This window comes from Aythya marila, assembly GCF_965140915.1.
Source record: "Aythya marila genome assembly, chromosome: Z".
Taxonomy (NCBI): domain Eukaryota; kingdom Metazoa; phylum Chordata; class Aves; order Anseriformes; family Anatidae; genus Aythya; species Aythya marila.
This window is the reverse complement of record NC_139080.1, coordinates 61,017,913-61,036,190: the sequence shown is the minus strand read 5'-3', so window position 1 is coordinate 61,036,190 and position 18,278 is coordinate 61,017,913. Positions and strand designations below refer to the sequence as shown.

At 37.6% G+C, this 18,278-nt stretch overlaps 1 protein-coding gene across 1 annotated transcript in view; it reads left to right on the top strand.

Moving 5' to 3' along the window:
• The window catches only part of PJA2 (praja ring finger ubiquitin ligase 2), a 31,612-nt gene extending 14,866 nt beyond the window's left edge, over positions 1-16,746 (top strand). Inside the window, exons 5-10 of the mRNA XM_082783169.1 lie at positions 1,777-1,947; positions 3,468-3,647; positions 4,671-4,782; positions 11,878-11,992; positions 12,315-12,433; positions 13,754-16,746. Of these exons, the coding sequence (XP_082639295.1) occupies positions 1,777-1,947; positions 3,468-3,647; positions 4,671-4,782; positions 11,878-11,992; positions 12,315-12,433; positions 13,754-13,804 (748 nt within the window). The 3' untranslated portion in view covers positions 13,805-16,746. The remainder of the gene's footprint in view (positions 1-1,776; positions 1,948-3,467; positions 3,648-4,670; positions 4,783-11,877; positions 11,993-12,314; positions 12,434-13,753) is intronic.
• Positions 16,747-18,278: the final 1,532 nt, after the last annotated feature.

Genomic DNA, 18,278 nt, shown 5'->3' with positions numbered 1-18,278 from the left:
GCTGTGAATTAAAATTAAGTAAATGATCTGTTTGAGAGTGGGGAAAAAAAATGCATTTAACCCTGTTTTTGGTAAATGTGGTAGTGCTTCCTTGCTTTAGTGTTTTTTCTCTTTTTTTCTTCTAGTTTGTTTTCATCTGTGTGCATCTGTGTTTGCTGCTAGGTTTCATAAGTTTAGTAGCCTGTGTTACCACAGACTTTGTGGAGAAAACAACATGAAAAATCGGCATAAATTCTTATCCTTTAAATATTGCAGAGTCTTGGTTATAAGAGAAGAAAATCTCTAAGGCATTGTAAACTGTTAGTAGACATTATTTTACTTTTTTCTATTGAACATACAGGCGGACTTGCAAGTGAATCCTTTCCTTCCCTGTAAGGTTTACTTTTTTAACATTTTCATTGCTATATAATATTTTTTTTCTACTTGTGAAATGCTGTTGCTAGAATATTAAAATGCAGTGGAGGAAACAGACAATACTGTACAGTTATAGTGCTGGCTTCCATGATGGAGTGATAGCTTGTTGTAACAGGGCATGAGAGAAATATAGATTGGATTTGAAAAAGTGACTGTCTTCTTCATGATGGAAATTACTGACCTACTAAACAGGAAGCATGCATATTCTTTAACTTAAGCATAATCTGTGTTTACCCTCAAAAGATGTGCTCTTATAAGGTAAACTGTCAGTGTCTACTCTGTACAGAGACTTTTCTACTTTTACAAGGTGCAATTTTGTGTTTAAATGGTTAGTCCATATATAAGTGTTCAAAAATGTATATGTAGCTGTATAAAGAGCAGAGCTGGCATGTCAGACTATATCGTGCAACTCAAGTTTCACTTTTCAACCAGGAGAGAAGTTCACCATCCTGATGGCTGCAGCATGGGGCTTCAGCTCTCATTTATCCCTTGAGGAAATGCCCAGCTGTTGTGGTGATAGCATGTATAGACTGTATGAGGAAGAGGAAGCCTTGCCTAGTTGCTAGATACATGTGTGTGCTGAACTGGGAGGGTTGTGGTGGGTCCCTAGGGAGGGCAAGGGTGATAGAACAAGGAGCATGTCCTTTACCTCCCACCCTGTAGTGCTGGGATCATGTGGCAAGGACAGGCCAGTTTGGCTAGAAGGTCTGCTTCCAGAAAGTCCACATGCTAAGTTAATGTGTCATGTTTTGGCAAGTGACAAGTCTGTATGTAACTCAATAATCACTGAGGGAAGCTCTGTATCTTTGTAGAATTTGGCATAGTTAAATCCTAAGTTTTGAAATATACACATGAAAAGTTCTTGCATTGTTTACTCTGAATGACTGTAGACATAACCTTTTTTCTATTTTGAATTAGTGCATGTGTGTTAACTTTAATGAGAATTTTATAGGCAGAATATTGGAACAAAGTTGACTACCAACATAATTAATATTACTATAATCTGTGTTGGAAATCATTACTAGATTATTTTTTAAAAAAAGGACGGTTCTCAATCTCTGGGTTAGCCTTACAGTATGTTGACCTTTTAGAGGGCGAAGTACAAAAACATCAACGTTCAACTTTAGTGGGTGAAATGCAGGATCAATTGTACCTGGAAAAATTTACTACCATTCATCTGTTCTGCTGGTGGGTTAATTATATACCTAATACATTTATAAATACCAAAAAATTATCGTAGAAAAGTAGCCTACACTGACAACAAAGCTTTGTACAAAAGCAGGAGGACACAATGTTTGTATGTTTGTTTTCTTTCCACTAAAGCAGTGGTTAAATTAATACTTTGCTTTGTTTATATTGCAGCTCAGAATGTAGTGATGGAGAATGGTCGGCATCTGGGCCTCTTTGTTTTGCTGCTGCAGTGAAGTCCTTAAGTGATGAGAGCTGGGGGACCCTCCCAGGCAGGGAGGAACATGAGCCTGAAGAGGGTAACAGTGGTATAGAAGTGTATATAGGCTCCGGTTTAGGTGGAAGGTATGTTTTTATTTCACTAAGTAACTTGTTCCTGTCAGCTCTGACATCATCAGTAACACAGTAGCCGTGTGACAGTGGATAGAATAAAATAAATTCTAAAGGTGCTCACTATCTTAGCAGTAACCACTTGCTTACATCATAATAACCACAGTAGTTACTCATTTAAAATCAAACGAAAAATGGCATGTCATACAAACAATACTGACTATTTTATGAAAGGTAAAGAAATAATAAGAGGGCACTGACATTCCAATAATGAGGAAAAAGTAGCACCTATAGGGATAACAGGCTGGATATACTGACCTTAAAATGCCAGGTAAGACAAGCTAATTGTAAAGAGGCATACCATACATTATACATCTTCTGATACTGCATAGTACTCCTTGCAGAACTGTTTGTCCCTGCTTTTCATATTCCAGTGAATGGAACTGCTACTTCTTATTTCTGCAGCCCTATCAGTGATTAAAGTAAACTGGGAAAAAAAAAAAAAAACTGTAAGCTCTCAGCAAGCAAATACTTCCAATCATCCATTGCATGTTTTTTAAAGTGTCTGCCAATGTTGCAAGACAAAACTTGTAGCTATAAATAGGCAAGGAAAATATTTCTAGGCATCTAATACTGACCTTTGATTCTTAGTTTGAGTGCTTGTAGTGCAACAAGTCATGCCTAAGTGTTCTTTCTCCTGCTTCTGCTCTTAGGCAGATGGTATCCAGCACCAAGCAGTCCAGATTTATTACTGCCTTGCTAGTATTGCTGTCTCCTGAGGTTTGAAAAATTAGCATGGCTTTATGAAAAGTAATCTGTTTCAGAACAGCAGCAATGGAGCTGTTTATCCTTTAACTTTCTGTGTGTGAATAGCCTGCAAATATACCCATTTCTAAAATGATTCCTCATCAGAGGACAAATAAACAGGAAAGTAGGATTTGCAGTGCTGTGGTTCTAAACATCCTGGTGACTTGTGCTCCTCTAGAGAATCAAAGAAAAAGAAACCTTTCTCCTCACGTACGTGTCTTCTCTTACAAATAATATCTCTGCATTTAGGCCAAGCTTTCCCCATGGAAGGCTGTTCTAGGGAGTTGAGAGAGCATTTATTTTTTTTGCCTTAGGAGCTTAGATGAATAAAGAAGTTGGTACCGAATCAGCTGTGGCAGGGATACTGCCTGTACTGGAGAAAATGCAAAGCAAGTCCCCTTACTATGCTGCTGGCCTTGAGTATTACAAAAATAATTTTGCCACAGAATCATGTATCTTACTAAGTTCTTAGTTTGTATGGGTTAGTTGATACCACTAGGACTTTTTTTCCCCACAGCCAACATTAAATCCCCAGTCTAGGACTCTGTAGTCTGTGAAATGCAGCTTCAGCTATTGATGTAATATGTGTACCCTCTTGTATATATTTGTAAAATATAATCTGTAATATGTGTGCCCACTGGTATGTATTTGTAAGTTCTCCTAACTTTTTAGTATTAGCTCTTTGATTTTTTTGAAAGGGGAAAAAAAACACTTTTATTTGTTTGAAGGGAACTCCCACCTTTGGAGGAAGTGGAGTTTCCTTGTTTACAGTACCCTGAAGAAAGTAGCAGTGATGAGGAAAATCATCTAGTTAGTGAATTTGTGCATCCTGGCTTATTTATTTTGGATGGAAACAACAACCTTGAGGATGACTCCAGTGTGAGTGAGGACCTGGATGTGGAGTGGAGGTGTGTATGCCTCTTGTAGTTTTCTGCATTAATTTTGGAGGTTTTGTAGTTACTGTTTTCTTTATTCTGAAAGACATCAAAATACATGTGGCTATCAGTACGCATATGCTTCAAGGGCTGATAATCTGATTTTTAAGTTTTAAGGTACTGCAAGTGTTATGTTTCCTTTAAGAAGGAAGAAGAATGTAGATCTGCTAAATCAGTCTGATCTGAGAAAATTCTGGTGCGCTAAGATGGATGGATATACTTATTCAATTGATTTTTCAAGATAAGAGTAGTGGAAGTATAAAAGAAAGTAAAGTAATATGAATGTAGTCAACATTCAAGTCAGTAAAGCATTTTAACTGTGGTCTTTTCCTGTTTTGCACTTGGTACAATTCAGATACTGTAAAACTTTTTGTTTCTCTTTGGAACGACATTTGCTTACCTAACATCACAATTTTGAATATTTCAGTCAATCTTGTGTCATTATTGCAATATTCTTCATCAATTGCATCAATCTTCATCAATTGCAATAATTTTTATTGCAATTATTCTTCTCAGTTAGAGGAGTCCTGCAAATAGTAGGAAGAAAGCAATCAAAGCCGCTTGCAAAGCCTAATCCTAGAATAATGTTTGGTTTGGTTTAAAGTGAAAGTAAGCTAGAGGGAGTGTTTTTCAGTAAGATTTAAAGCTGCCTCTCTTCTACTTAATAATATAACAAATTGACTGTCAAGCACTTCAGAGCAAAGCTCACCTCAAATTCATCTGAGGTCTGCACTGCTGTGGCTGTAGCACTGTGCTCGGTGCAGACACTGATAGTGGGGATGCTGGTTCCAGCTGGGCCCTGCAGCCAAGATGAGAGCTGTCTGGGTGGGTGTCTGGCAGCCAGCCGAGGTCAGAGCTGCCTCCATAACCATAACCACCTTGCGAGATAATACACGCTCATTAACAGGTGATGTGCAACAACTTAATGTGCCCAGCCCTCATCTTGTTATATTAACTTTGTAATGTTAACCATGCTTCCTAACTCATGTTCTACAGGCTGCTGGATGAGTTTAATGAAGGCCTAGGAGCTGCTCAAGCCATTTCATCTGTGGACCCCCAGTTTATCACGTATGTGGCACTAGAGGAACGCTTAGCACAAGCTATGGAGGTATTAAAACACAGCAATTTAATTTTGTGTGAAATAAAACCAGAGCCCTTTGTTCTTGTGTTGTGTTTTGTTTTGTTTTTAGTATGCAAATATTCAGGTCATTAAGTTTCAGATTCTCTTTTTTTAAAATATAGATATGAAGGTGTTCAGGCCTTATTTCAATCAGTGTTTGGGGAAAAAGTAGGAATTGTACATGTGTTCTTGGTAGTATTATATAAGTGGCGTTGTGACAATTTTTTTCTTATTCAGAAGTTGACAGAGAACTAAAAAACTAATTTCTTGGTCCATCTTGAATTTTCAGGTATGCAAACTTGAAAATAAAGCTGTTGTAAGTGATACAGAGCAAGAAGTTATGATCAGCACTACTTTGAGAACTTTACTATCTTTTTTCCTCTAAGAGAAAATAATTTCTGCAAGTATAAACACATCATGTAAATTGCTGTAAAGATGTTGCTAAATTCCCTACATACCAAAAGAAAGTTTATACCTGAATCTGTACCTATAGATTATCCCAGCTTTTTTTTTTTTTAAAGAGCTTTTAATGGAAGTCTTTATTTTTTATACTTCACCACAAGATTTTTCTGGTGTCTTGGCTCCATATGTATTTTTAAAATCCTGTTTATCTTTACCTTACACTAATAGATTTCATTTCATACTTTGGGTAAATAAACTGTCATGGTTACATGGTTACAATCTTTGTTTTCCTGTTTGTTTTTTCTTGAGTTACATGATGATGGTCACTGTCAGAATAAATATGGAGCTAGCTGAAATTCAGGTTGATGCAATGTGACAATTCCTGCACTGCTAGAAATCTTCCCTGCAGAATATTTTCCAAAATAAGAGTTAAGTGTTTGGTAGACATAATATGGTGCTGCAACAATTAAATTGAATGGTTTTGTTTTACGTGAAGTTTAGAGGGCAGCAAGGGGCAGCTTTGCAACTGGCTTTTAGTTAAAAGGGGTGAATAGGGCAGGCTGTGTCATAGGATGCTTGCAGGCACAATTCCAAGGACATTTTAAAATGTTTTCTAAAGCTGGCTGTCAGTGGAAACAATCATAAAGCTTTTTTTCTTTCCTCATAGATAGCAGTGAAATCAAACATTTTGTGAATTTTCTAAGGGGATTAAAAGCTTGTTCCCTGAAGTTGGCAGTCATTGAATTTCCGTGTATTGTGCATCCCTCAAGGAATATGGGAGGTTAGCATTATTTATGATAGAGTACCACAGGGTCCTCTTCAGCTTTGTTGGATCTTGTTAGTGTTACTTATCTGGAGATGTTTCAAAACTGTTTATCGATGTGTCTGTTGATATCCTTATTGTAAAAGCAGTATTTTGAAGTTGTATGGCGAAAATCTATGCCCTTTTCATAAGCTGCCAGTTCTCACCACATCAGACAAGGGAGAACTATAGAAGCAGTTGACCTCCTCCTTACCACCAAAGAAAGGATCTGTGTAGAGAGGGGAAACTAATCCCATCCTTTTTTTAGCTGTATGTTAACACTTGAAGAGGTGACTTGAGGTTATTACAGATCTGACACTTTGTTTCTCATTACTGTGCAGCAGCATTCTGTAGCTCTTCTGTCAGAAGAAATGTGTGGACTTCTGTCAGGCTGACCTGTAAACACAGCTGTAGGTGAATATATATATGAGGAGCTGCTGTAATTATGTTAGTGTCTCCAGGAACTGAGCGCCGTTGAACTTGCATGGCAAGCAGTTAGATAACTTAAAATGTAGTTATTCTCTGGAGCCTGTGGATCAGGTCGCTCTGGATATTGGACAAGAGGGAAAGCCAATTTTCTGAAATAGTATTACTACTTGAAATTAGCACTCGAATCTCTGAAACTTTATGGTGAGCATAAGAAGTCTGGCATAATTGGAATTAGTCAACAGGAAATAACTGCTCCATAAGAAGTTTCTAGTCTTGAGAGTTTAAGGGGAAGTACATTAGTGTCATACTTGGATAGATCCTTAATTGTTTTTATATATAATGCTCTCAATCTGTATCCTTTAGAAAGTGTACTGGTACTATCTGTGTGTCAATTTCTGTATTGTTGGCACAAAAGAAAATACTCTGTAAGAAAATCTAGAATATCTGTGTTGCCTGAAATAGCTAGATGTCTTGCAACAGCTGATTAATATATCAGCTCCTTGTCTTTCCTGAATATAGTGTGTCCTTTCAGATCAAATCCATCAGTACTCTTCTTTCTTCGAAATTTTAACTTAAGAAGCAACCTTTTAAAGGTGATATTCTCATATTTTTATTTGACTAAACAAAATTAATATCCTTTCTCTTAAGGGTTATTACCTCCCATCTTATCTATCCATCCAGAATTAATTTTGATTGTTTGAGATCATATCTTTTAACGATCACAGCAAGATGTAGGATATAATGTTTTCTGGACTTGTGAATGGCTATTCTGATATAATCTGTATTAATAAAATATGATGTGACTTTATCTCTCACTGGATTAACGAGGACTAGAAATTTGTGTGTGAAAGCTGGAACAGCAACCTCTAAATAAACTTCCCTGGTAATCAGGCAGCTGTAGACGTAGGATGTAGAATTCTGTTCAACAAATATAAAAATGAGAAATCGTTCACTGGAACAGTGAATGACGTAAATGTCATAATGTTACAAAGCCTCTTCCTTATCTTTCTCACTGTGGTCACAGTGCTTGGTCAGAAATCCAAAATGCGGAATACAAAACTTTTTTTGGGGGAAGAACTTTATTTAAAAATAAATACATTTTGTGATGTGAAGAACAAACTGAAGACTTCAAGTTTGAATAAGAGACTCTTGAAAATATCTTCTCTAAAACTAGAAAATTCAATTTTTGATGCAGTACTTTTTAATACAGTCTTTTTATTCATTATATAGGAAATGTAATACAACAATTTTTGTTCTGCAGTTTCAATTAACTGTACATGTATATCAGGTAAAGAGATCACTAGGAAGGATATCCTAGGTACTAAGGTCAAGGTGATGAGGCTTTAGAGCTCTGAAGGATACAAAAATTAAAATGCCAGTCATGAAGAATAAAGATGTGATTCTATGCTTCTCGTTTCCCTCCCCAAGAGTAAAGGGAGTGATTTCATCTGTTCTTGACATAGCGCATTTTATTTTGGAGATCAGGACTTGTTCTGTTTTTGCTAGGCATTTTTCTTGCTTATTCTACAGGGAGATTTGGTTCCAGTTCACTAGATACCTTTCCTGCTTGTTGTACATCTTTTGCTTTCACCTTGCGGATTTTACTGCTTGCATGTGTTTTTCCTTTCCCTGTATGAACAACTTTCCCTGTTTGAACCCAGGCATATTATCTGTATATTTATAACAGCTTTCCAATAGAATATTTGTTCTTGTTGTGGTATTTGTAGTCCAAGTATTCAAAAATACTTTCACCTAGTTGTCAGTTACAGTGTTTTAGCGTTTAGTGTTATTTAGATCTGTCTTTAGGGCCAACATGTTATTTAAATCTTGCTTAGTCTGATTCTACCTTATGGAAGATGTGCACTGCACCTCTGCTTCTGTTGTGACTTTAAACTAACCCATTTGTTTCTTGGTGATGAGGTATCTTTGCACCAGAGGTTTCATAATGTAGAAGTCTAAGTTTTGGCTAGCTTAAAGTACTGTGTCTCTGAAAAAGATGAAATAATGCCCTCATGCTTAAAAAGGGGGGGGAAAAAGGAAAGCCTGGGGAACTACACACCAGTCAGTCTCGCATAGCAAGGTCATGGAGCTTGCTTTCCCTGCAAGCTATGGAAAATACAAGTGACTGGTGACAGCCGTCACAGCTTCAAAAAGGGCAAATCTTGCCTGACAAATTTGGTGACCTTCTACAATGGGTTTACAGCACTGGTGTATGAGGAAAGCAACTGATGTCATCTATCTGGGCTTATGCAAAGCACTTCATACAGTCCTGCATGACATCCTTGTCTAAAATGGAGATAAATGGATGTGATGGATGGACTATTCAGTGGATAAGGAACTGTTTCTATGGTTGCACTGGAAAAGCTGTGATCAGTAGCTCAATGTGCAGGTGGAGACTAGTGACGTGGTGTTCCTCAGGGGTCTGAATTAGGACCAGTATTATGGAACACTTGTCAGCAGCATGGACAGTGGGATTGAGTGTAATCAGTAAGTTTGTGGATGATGACAAGCTCAGTGGTATGGCTGACAAATTGGAGTGAAGGGATGCCCTCGAGGGGGAATTTTGACAGGCTTGAGAGGTGGACTTCTGCAAACCTCATGAAGTTCAACAAAGTCAAGTGCGAGGTCCTTCATCTGGGCTGGAGCAATCACCAGTGTGAGTGGGTGATGATAGGTGATGATGTCAGGCTGGGTGATGAATGAATTGAGAGTAGACCTGTGGAGAAGGACTTGGGGATACTGGTGAGCAAAAAAAAAAAAAGAAGAGAAGGCTCCAGGAAGACCTTAGAGTGGCTTTCCAGTACCACAGGAAAGGTGGGGAGGGACTTCTTACCAGGGAATGTAGTGACAGAACAAGGAGTAATGATTTAAAACTAAAAGAGGCTAGCTTCAGATTAGACATAAAGATGAAATTCTCCACTCAGAGGGTGGTGAGGCCCTGGCAGAGGCTGCCCAGAGAAGCTGTGGATGCCCCATCCCTGGAGGTGCTCAAGGCCAGGATGGGTGGGGCTTTGGGCAACCTGGTCTGGTGGGAGGTGTCCCTGCCCATGGCAGGGGGTTAGAGTTAGAAAGTCATGAAGGTCCCTTCCAACCCAAACCATTCTCTGATTCTATTTCTCTGTTTTGGTGAACAGGTTGGATTGAGTTCTTAATTAAAACATTAAAAATTTGTCCAAAAACTGTGACCTTATTCAGCCTGTTACTGATTTACTTAATCCCCCTTTGTGAGTCCCACACAGCTCTGTTACCTAAAGAAACTAGTAGATTCTTCAACTAGACAGCTCACCTGTGATGACATTACTTGTTATTGTACTCTATTATAGCTCAGTTTTCTGGGGGAAAAACAAACAAACAAACAAAAAACTATCCAGCAAAATAAATTTGCTATATCTGGGTGATGAGGGAAGGGAGAATTCTGTCACAACTGTGAGATCTGGAAGGGAGAAAAAGCAAATGCATATTAAAAGCAATCAAAAAAAAAGCCATGTTCTATAAGACTCTTGGGTTCTGCTAAGTAGTTTGTCCTTAATGACCTATGTATGTGGGTTGTTTTGGTTTTTTTTACTATCACTTTTTAAAGAAGTTACTTAACTGGGAGTGTTAGAGTAGCAATATAGAGCAGGTGGGGTGTGCCTGCATTGTTTGTGATTTTCATTTCTGAGTATTTCCTGTGCGGGTTCACAGCTGTGAAGTGCTCACACACCTGTAGCCCATAACACCCCTGGTTTTAGCAGTGTCCAACATGTGGCTTATGCAACATGGAGCAGTAAACAGTCACATATGAAATAAGAAAATTAGGGTATCTCTGAAGCCTTGAAACCAAAGTTAGAAAAGTTATTAAATGGACCTTTCTTTGGTTTGCTTTTTTTGAAGATGTAGTTTTAAACATCACTTAAAGTCATTGTGAGGCTTTCCATCTGTGGTGCTTGTTATGTAGCTTTCAAAAAGCAAGCAGTACAATGTAAATTGTTTTCTGTTCTGTTGTGCTAATATTGGATATAGGCACAGAGGTTTGACACAGGTAATACTGCATCCTTCTGTCTGCCTTGGAGCTTATCTAGCTTTTCCAGCTGTAGTATTTAATTAGATTAACTACAATACTACTACCTACAAGTTTTTCTCAGACCTTCACAGCAGTAGCAAAACACCATTGCAAATACTACAGTTATCCTAATGGTAGTAAGGCAGCATTGTCTGTTGTGGCAGAACAGATCGGTTTTAAGCTGTTGACTTTGAGGAAGGTACTTGTTTTGCAGGTAGACTTGTGTACTCCACCACACCAAACTGTTCCAGGGTTTGCTTTAAACTGGCATTTCTAGGTGAGAATACTTGTGGCAGTAGGAGCTTGAAGTATTTGTTAGCTCATGCTGATCTGTGTTGCCACAAATATTTGACTGTAGGTGTAAAGCTGTTAGGTGGAATGGTTGCCAGAGCTACCTTGCCACTTTGACGAGCAGATATGTAGTCAGGCTGCAGCTGATAACCTTCTGTAAAGATCCAGAGGAAAGACTCTTGAAAGTAATCCAATGTTTCTCTAGTTTGTTTTTCAGTTATTAGGTAAACCACTGACACTATAAAAATGGCAGTTTCTCTTAAAATTCTTGCCTGGAAGTTTGTCTATTAGAATAAATGCATTTCATCCTGATTAGAACAGAAAGTAGTTGTACTTGAGGGCTGTGCATAGTTCATTCGGGATATGAACTCAGTGCTTACGTGTTGGTGACTCTTCAGTTTTAGTCTGCTGTATTGCTGTATTGATTGCTTCATCAGGTATATCTTGTACATTTCTTAGAACCTGGATTTGCTATATTTGCTTTCTTGCTATGCTTTTTTTTTTTTTTTTTTTTTGCTGAAGATCCTTTCCCTTCCAGTGTCTTAGGTGGTTGAATGTATGATATAAACATCAAATTGGCCTGCTTTGGCATTGGATTCATAGTGGTTTTGTATGATGAAAAATGAGATTTTAAGTTTCAAAACAGGATGAATTCAAAGAGCAGGCTATCTTACACAGATGAGAAACATCTCTGTGGATCCTGCTTTTTTCCTGAATGCTTCCATTGAGAATGCTTACATTAGCCCAGGTACATGATATTTGTCATATCTGAGTAATGCTGTAGTTGAAGCCAAGAAACAAATTAATAAACTTTTCTTTCCGGAACGTGAAATGTAGTGAAATGTACTGGCAAGTTTTATTGCATTTTTGACTTGTTCTCTTTTCTGAAATTTTGTAACACGAGCAGACATTCATTACAGAATAAGTTGTGAGTCTGTACTGATATTTTAGAAGTCTTAAAAACAAGCTGTTACTGTTTTGACCTTCAGTTTCAGCTCATTCATTACAAAAATAAAAATGATGTAATGGTTAGTCTGACAGGGTTTCTTTTCTTATTTGTTTTTATATGGAAAAATATAAAGTGAGTAAGAATTTGGTCTCTGCTCACCCTTTTCAGAACGCTCTGGCACATTTGGAGTCTCTTGCAGTTGATGATCAACAGGCGCATCCACCAGCTCCTAAAGAAAGCATAGATTGTCTGCCACAGATTATCATCACGGATGACCGTAATGGTATGGACAAAACAATTAAGAATTAATTTCTGTAAAGTTTATAAGATCAAACTTAGCTTTTTATATTAGCATAGATATAGTATTTTAATGCACTATGCAGCTGACAAGGCTGTTGTAAGGTTTTGAATTTTGATCTAGACTGAATATAACCTTTGGTCAGTTTGGAAAATTAATCTTCAGTAAGTGTGATTGTATTTCATAATTATTGCATTATTGGTAATTTTGGTATATATTGTTTTTAACTTCAGTTAATGTTAGATGTAAAAATAAAAATAAAAAACAACACCCAAAACCTAATGCTTTTTCTATTTCATGGCTGTAGGTCAAGACCAGTGTTGCTGTACTATCTGCTTCAGTGAATATGTGAAAGATGAAATCATAACAGAGCTACCCTGTCATCATTTGTTTCACAAGCTCTGTGTCACTCTTTGGTTACAGAAGGTAATTGAAACAGGATGTTTTTGGTTTTTTTGAGTACTTGTGTCCTAGTAGGAAACCTATTAAAACCTGTAGAAAAAGTAGGAGCAAATGCCATGAAATAACTACCTGTTATTTATATGCACTATGGGACCAAGCTCTAATGCAAATGAGGAGATTAATTTATATCCATAATCACCTGAAGGGGAATGACCTGGCCTTTGTTAGGCATGGGTGTTAATAATGTAAATAAAATATTATTAGTATAAATAAACTGATTACTATAAATCCTTAAATCTGAACGCTTATTTATGTAGACTGGAGCGTAGTGGTGTTTGAACAGGAGAGGACTTTTGTGTGGAAAAACTTGGTTTGCTTTCAGTAAGAATGAAGAAGACAGATGCTATACTTCACTTGGTTAAGAGAAGTTTTCTTTACTATACCCCTCCTGGAAGTGAAGATAATGGCTTGGTTTTCTCTGAAGAGAACCAAGTATCTGTCCTGCCAGAATGTGTCAGGCCCATTTGTTGTAACAGATAATCTTGAAGAAACAAAGAGGAAGTAAGAATCTGCTGGAATACATGTAGACTAATTTACAATGTGAACCTATAGTAAACCAATTGCATTAGATTTTTTAATCATTTGTAATTAGTTTTTCCCTCAAAATATTGAGCATTGTGCTGAGATGAGACTAAAAACTGTAATTGATTTACTAGTATTTTTGTCCACACACTTGCACACTGCTTTACAGACAGAATGAACCTGGATTTGATGGCTCTCAACTAGTTTGTTAGAAATAGTGCTGAACATACAAGGTAATGCATCGCTTCCTCAGGAACTAAACAAAAAAGGTTAATTGATTCAGACTAGGGAGATCAGATGACCTCTAGCATGAATTCTTGGTGGGTTTATATTTTTTGTACCCTGATAGTGTTGATTTCAAGGTAAATATTGCTTGTATTACGCCTTACTTTCTTCTGCTGCCACAGTAAACTGCTCTTGCCGATGACTATGATGTAATACTTTTGTTAGATTTGGGTTGTACGAAGTTTTTCATTGGAGTAATGGGGCAAACAAAAGAGTTCCCAAATGTAAAATCCTCACTTTGAAGAAGACCTTGCTAGAGTCTGATGTAACCTTCATATACCTGGTATAAGAACAAAATGTACCTTTCATCAGAGATGCAAGATTTCTTAGCTCCAGTTATCTGTCCTGTCAAGTGTGGCTTTGAGACAGTACTGTTGTTAAGACATTTAATACTTTGTAGATCATAAACTTCAGCTTTTCAGTGAAACGGAATGCAAACTATGTGAATGACCCACTTTTTTCCTCTCTTTCTTGTAGTCAGGAACATGCCCTATTTGTCGCCACGTGCTTGCACCCGTGCATCCTTAAACAGCTGCTACAACTGCTCCCTTTCTATCTGATCATGATTCTTCCATCTTCTGTTCAGAATGTTACAAGAGCTCCAAACTCTAGCATCTGAAATGAAGTCTCCTTCGCCAAAATAAAAATGTTAACTTTGCCTGTTAAATTGCAAAAAAAGAAAAAACAATTGTATATAAAATATTACATGTAAAATACTTCATATATTATATATTTCAGTTTAAGAAGAAGATGCTAGAATTTATAAACTTATTTAGGTTTGCAATACTTTAAATTTCTAAAGTCTAAAGCTTGTATTATGATAAATTTGTCCAAACAGATAATTAATGTGGCACTGTCTCTCTAAGTACCTGCAACTGCAGTGCAGTTGTAGCTTACTGAAGTTATGCTTATCTGTTTTTCATAACTGATCTATTTGCCAATGACTGACTGTAATGGATGTCTTTTTTACATCAAATGCAAAGATCTTCTTTGACAACAGTACAGTTTGGTTTCACTGGAAATAAGTTTCACTGAGAAACGCTATCTTACCCCTTTATTCTATATAAACTTTCTTCATACTATCAGAAATGCTGTTATATTGCTGATACCTGGACTTTTTTTTTTTTTTTTACAAATACTAATACTATTTTTAAGACTAGGTCCTGAATAAGTATAAGAATTTGGAACTTCAGTACATGATATTCTTAATTTCTAAGAGGCTGAATCCATAAAAGCTGGGCAGCTGTTTCCTTCAAGTTCTGCTTAAATTCCACTGTATTAAGTAGGTCTCCTGCACTTTCTCCTTCATGCATGTACACCCTCTCACTATTAGATGTATTTATTTTTTCTTATATATGAGGGGTGGGTTTACTTTCCTAAAACAGTTGCAATTAAAATATTTTTCTCTTTGAGTCTTAAATCTGAACAAAGTAGTAAGAACATTACATACCTAATAGCCATGTATTCAAATGTATTTTTCAATTAAGATAACTCCAATGAAGCTATTTCAGAAATTAAAGAATGTTTCTAGTGTTTGTACTTGTTTCAGTAGGTTATGCTATATTTAATATTCTAAAGGAGAAAAGACTAGTTTCTAGAAAGTATTTCTCTAAATAATGCTATATGTCCCTTAAAGTTTTTTTTGTATACCGAAGTTACTCTTACAATGCAGGAAGTTAAGATTTTGATCTGTGGATATGTACTAATACCTGTGCAAATCTCTTCTGTGGCTCTTGGATAGACATGTGATTCCTGCAGTGGGAATAATATAAAAGGGATCATGTCCAAACAGTTGTAAAACAATTAGTTTCTTCCAGTAACTATTAGATTGAATGAAGCTCTTGGAAAGGAAGAGTGATTGAGAAAGTATTACAGTAGCTCTTCCTTAGTGCTTAGATTATTGCTGTCATCAGTGTCATTCCTTTCAAATATTATTTTTTTTTTCTTTAAATAGTGGTCAAAGATAGTAATACTTGTTTTATTTTGAGGGATACACTATAGTGTAGTTTGTGGAGTGCAGCAGAACAAAGAATGGATAGCAGCTGACATTGGTATATTCATGAGAATTTAGATGATGCAGTTCCAAACTGTGGAGTACAAGGAAACGCCAACAATTGGATATTGGTGAAAAGTGGTAGAAGCGTGGTTAGCACAGCTCCTTATTTTTTGTAGTAAAACTCTATAGGCCCTGAAGTTACCATCAGCAGGATTGGGGAAAATGTGATAAGGAACATATGCTGAACATATGCTTACAGGCATGCTTACTGGGACACTTCATTCTCTTCCAAGAAGCACTATAATTTTTCCATATCTCTATTAGAAACCAGTGCTGAATGATCTGTAGCTACCAAGTACTCCAGATGATAAAGAGTTAATGCAGCCCTTAGTGTTGTTCCAGGATCCTTAGGGGATGTAGGTACATTTCAGACAAAGTATAAATGAAGACATTCATATTCCCAGCTGGGGGAGGGAGCAGATCAGCAGAAGGGTGGGTTTTACTGCCTAGTAATATCAGACTTGTTCTTGAGGGTGTTGTTTATCAGTAGCTTCACTCTGCAGCAAATGCAGGTACTTAAACCAGTCTGTGTTCTGTTTCAGTCTGGACAGTACAGTATAGCACAGTGTGCAGGTCTTCATTTAATCCCTTAAGAACAGTGTTTTGTAAAGAGGATTACTCCAGCTTCTGGGGCAAAATCTGGAAGTGCTCTTGCTAGTTTGATTCCAGACTTACCCAGCAGTGTTGAGTTAAGAAAGAAGCAGCTGTTAAACCTCCTTGTCTATTGCTGGCATCTTCCTATTTGTAAACAACCAATAAAAAACTTCCTGAGAAGTGTGTTTAAGCTTTGTTTGTTCAAATTTAACTTGAATGTAGAGGCATCACTTACAGATGAAAGACCTTCAGCAGGGTGTCTGAAAAGTATATGTTAGGTCATGCTCAGGTTCCCAGAATTGTCCTGTAACACCTAGGAAGAATCATGATCCAGAAATTTGGATTATTTGTCCAAATGTCTGACTTTTTGGTATATAAAATTGCATCAGATTGCTGTGCAGACTAAGTGGTTCATGCTTCAAATTTAAAATTGTTTGGTTAAAGTGGGCCTAGTTCATCTGAAGGCCTTGCAAAGTATAATGTTTTCCTAATAAAAAAAAATTAAAAAAAAAAATAATTTGCTCAAAGGGAGTTCTCTGGTAAACTTTCTAGCTACTGGAAGAAAATGTTTGCTATGTTATGTAAAACCAAATATTCAAGGGGAATGAAAAAGCAAATGTTAAAAGCAAGCTTGCTACTACTAAATGTTTGTATAGTCTTTATAAGCACTGGTAAACTGGAAGCATCTACATTAGAAGTCTAAAGGAGACCATAACAGTGGATAGACAAATTACCTACTTAGAATAATTTCTAAGAAATCCAAAAGTCTTTATGCAAAAAGTTTCTTCATGATGTGAACTGTTTATTAAACATAATAAAGCACTTTCTTTCTGAATTCAAAATGTGGAGTGTTTTGGATGTTTTGTTTAAAACAAATAGTCTTTTTGTTTTGTTTGCTCCTTTCTAATTTTGGCAGATTTTTAATCTGTTTCAGCTATTAGATATGCAGGCAACATATATTTTGTAAACGCATGTAGTGAAAGCAGCTAACTTAACATGAAGAAAACCTCCTTCAAGTTGAAGGGGTAGTTATGTTTAGTTGTGGCAGTGCATGTCTTATGATTTCAGTTCTGGTTACTTGGGGTGCTGCCTGTTAACACTCACTGCTCTGGAGATGCCTGCTTTAAATAACAGAAGGTTCCTGTTCCACTCCCTCCATCCCCCTATGCTTTGTTGTTCAGTGCTTAACAACATCTGGAGGAGGTAGTGGTGGGGGCTGTTTTATTGGTAAGAGCTGCAAAAATATGATTATTGTCTCTCATTTTTTTTCAGTCCTGGCTCAGATTAGAAGTGCTGAGCTGAAGCTCGTGCTACAGGCAGTTTTTCTTCTACTCGAGTTCACCAGCCGTGGCTATTCCAGGGCTCTGCACCAGTGACTCCACTTATCGAGTGGCACTTGGTGTGCGGTTAGCTCTGGTGCTCGACGGCCTCATAGCCTCAGCATGTGGCGCCACTTTGTCCCTAGCAGTTCCCTTGAATTTTCATACTTCGTCTGAAGTAAATCTGCCCCCGGCGTTCTGCATGTGTGCAATGGTGCCATGCCATCCTGCCTGAAAGTACAGCTCAAGTGCGTCAGTGTTCAGGCTCAGCTCTCCAGGCCTGGATTCAGCGAGCATCAGAGTGACCTTTTGTTCTGTGGGGGAACTATCTGCTCCATATCTTATGAGACTTGGCCGTAAAACAAACAAACAAATCTCAGCCTAGCAGTGTGCAAAACCCAAACAATCTTTTTCTATTTAGAGTGAGCAGTACTTTCCTGCTCCGAGCATGTTCAGGATATTTTCTTTGCATTGCTTTTTAAAAGATTTTTTAAAGATTTTTGATAGATATTTGCACAAGAGTCATCAGGGCTGATCAATAGAGCTTTAAACTAGATTTGAAGGGGGAAGGGGATAAAAATAGCCTCTCTGGTGATAAGCTATATGACAGCACGCCAAAATTCGAAGGACTGTATACTAGTGAGGCCCATCAGCCGGCTCTATGAGGTGTCAGGTACCTCGGAGCAGATTTGAAGTGTTTCTACACCAACGCACACAGCATGAGGGACAAGCAAGAGGAGCTCGGAGCCATGGCTCAGTCCCAGAGCCACAACATTTTCCTGCTTGACGAACCTATCTCCTATGATAAAGTGACACGCTGGGTGGATGAGGGAAAGGCTGTGGATGTGGTCTACCTTGACTTCAACAAGGCTTTTGACACTGTAACCCACAATATTCTCCTCAAGAAACTGGCTTCTCGTGGCTTGGACTGGTGTACACTTCACTGGGTTAAAAACTGGCTGGATAGCAGGGCCCAAAGAGTTGTGGGGAATGGAGCCAAGTCCAGCTGGAGGCCAGTCACTAGTGGCATTCC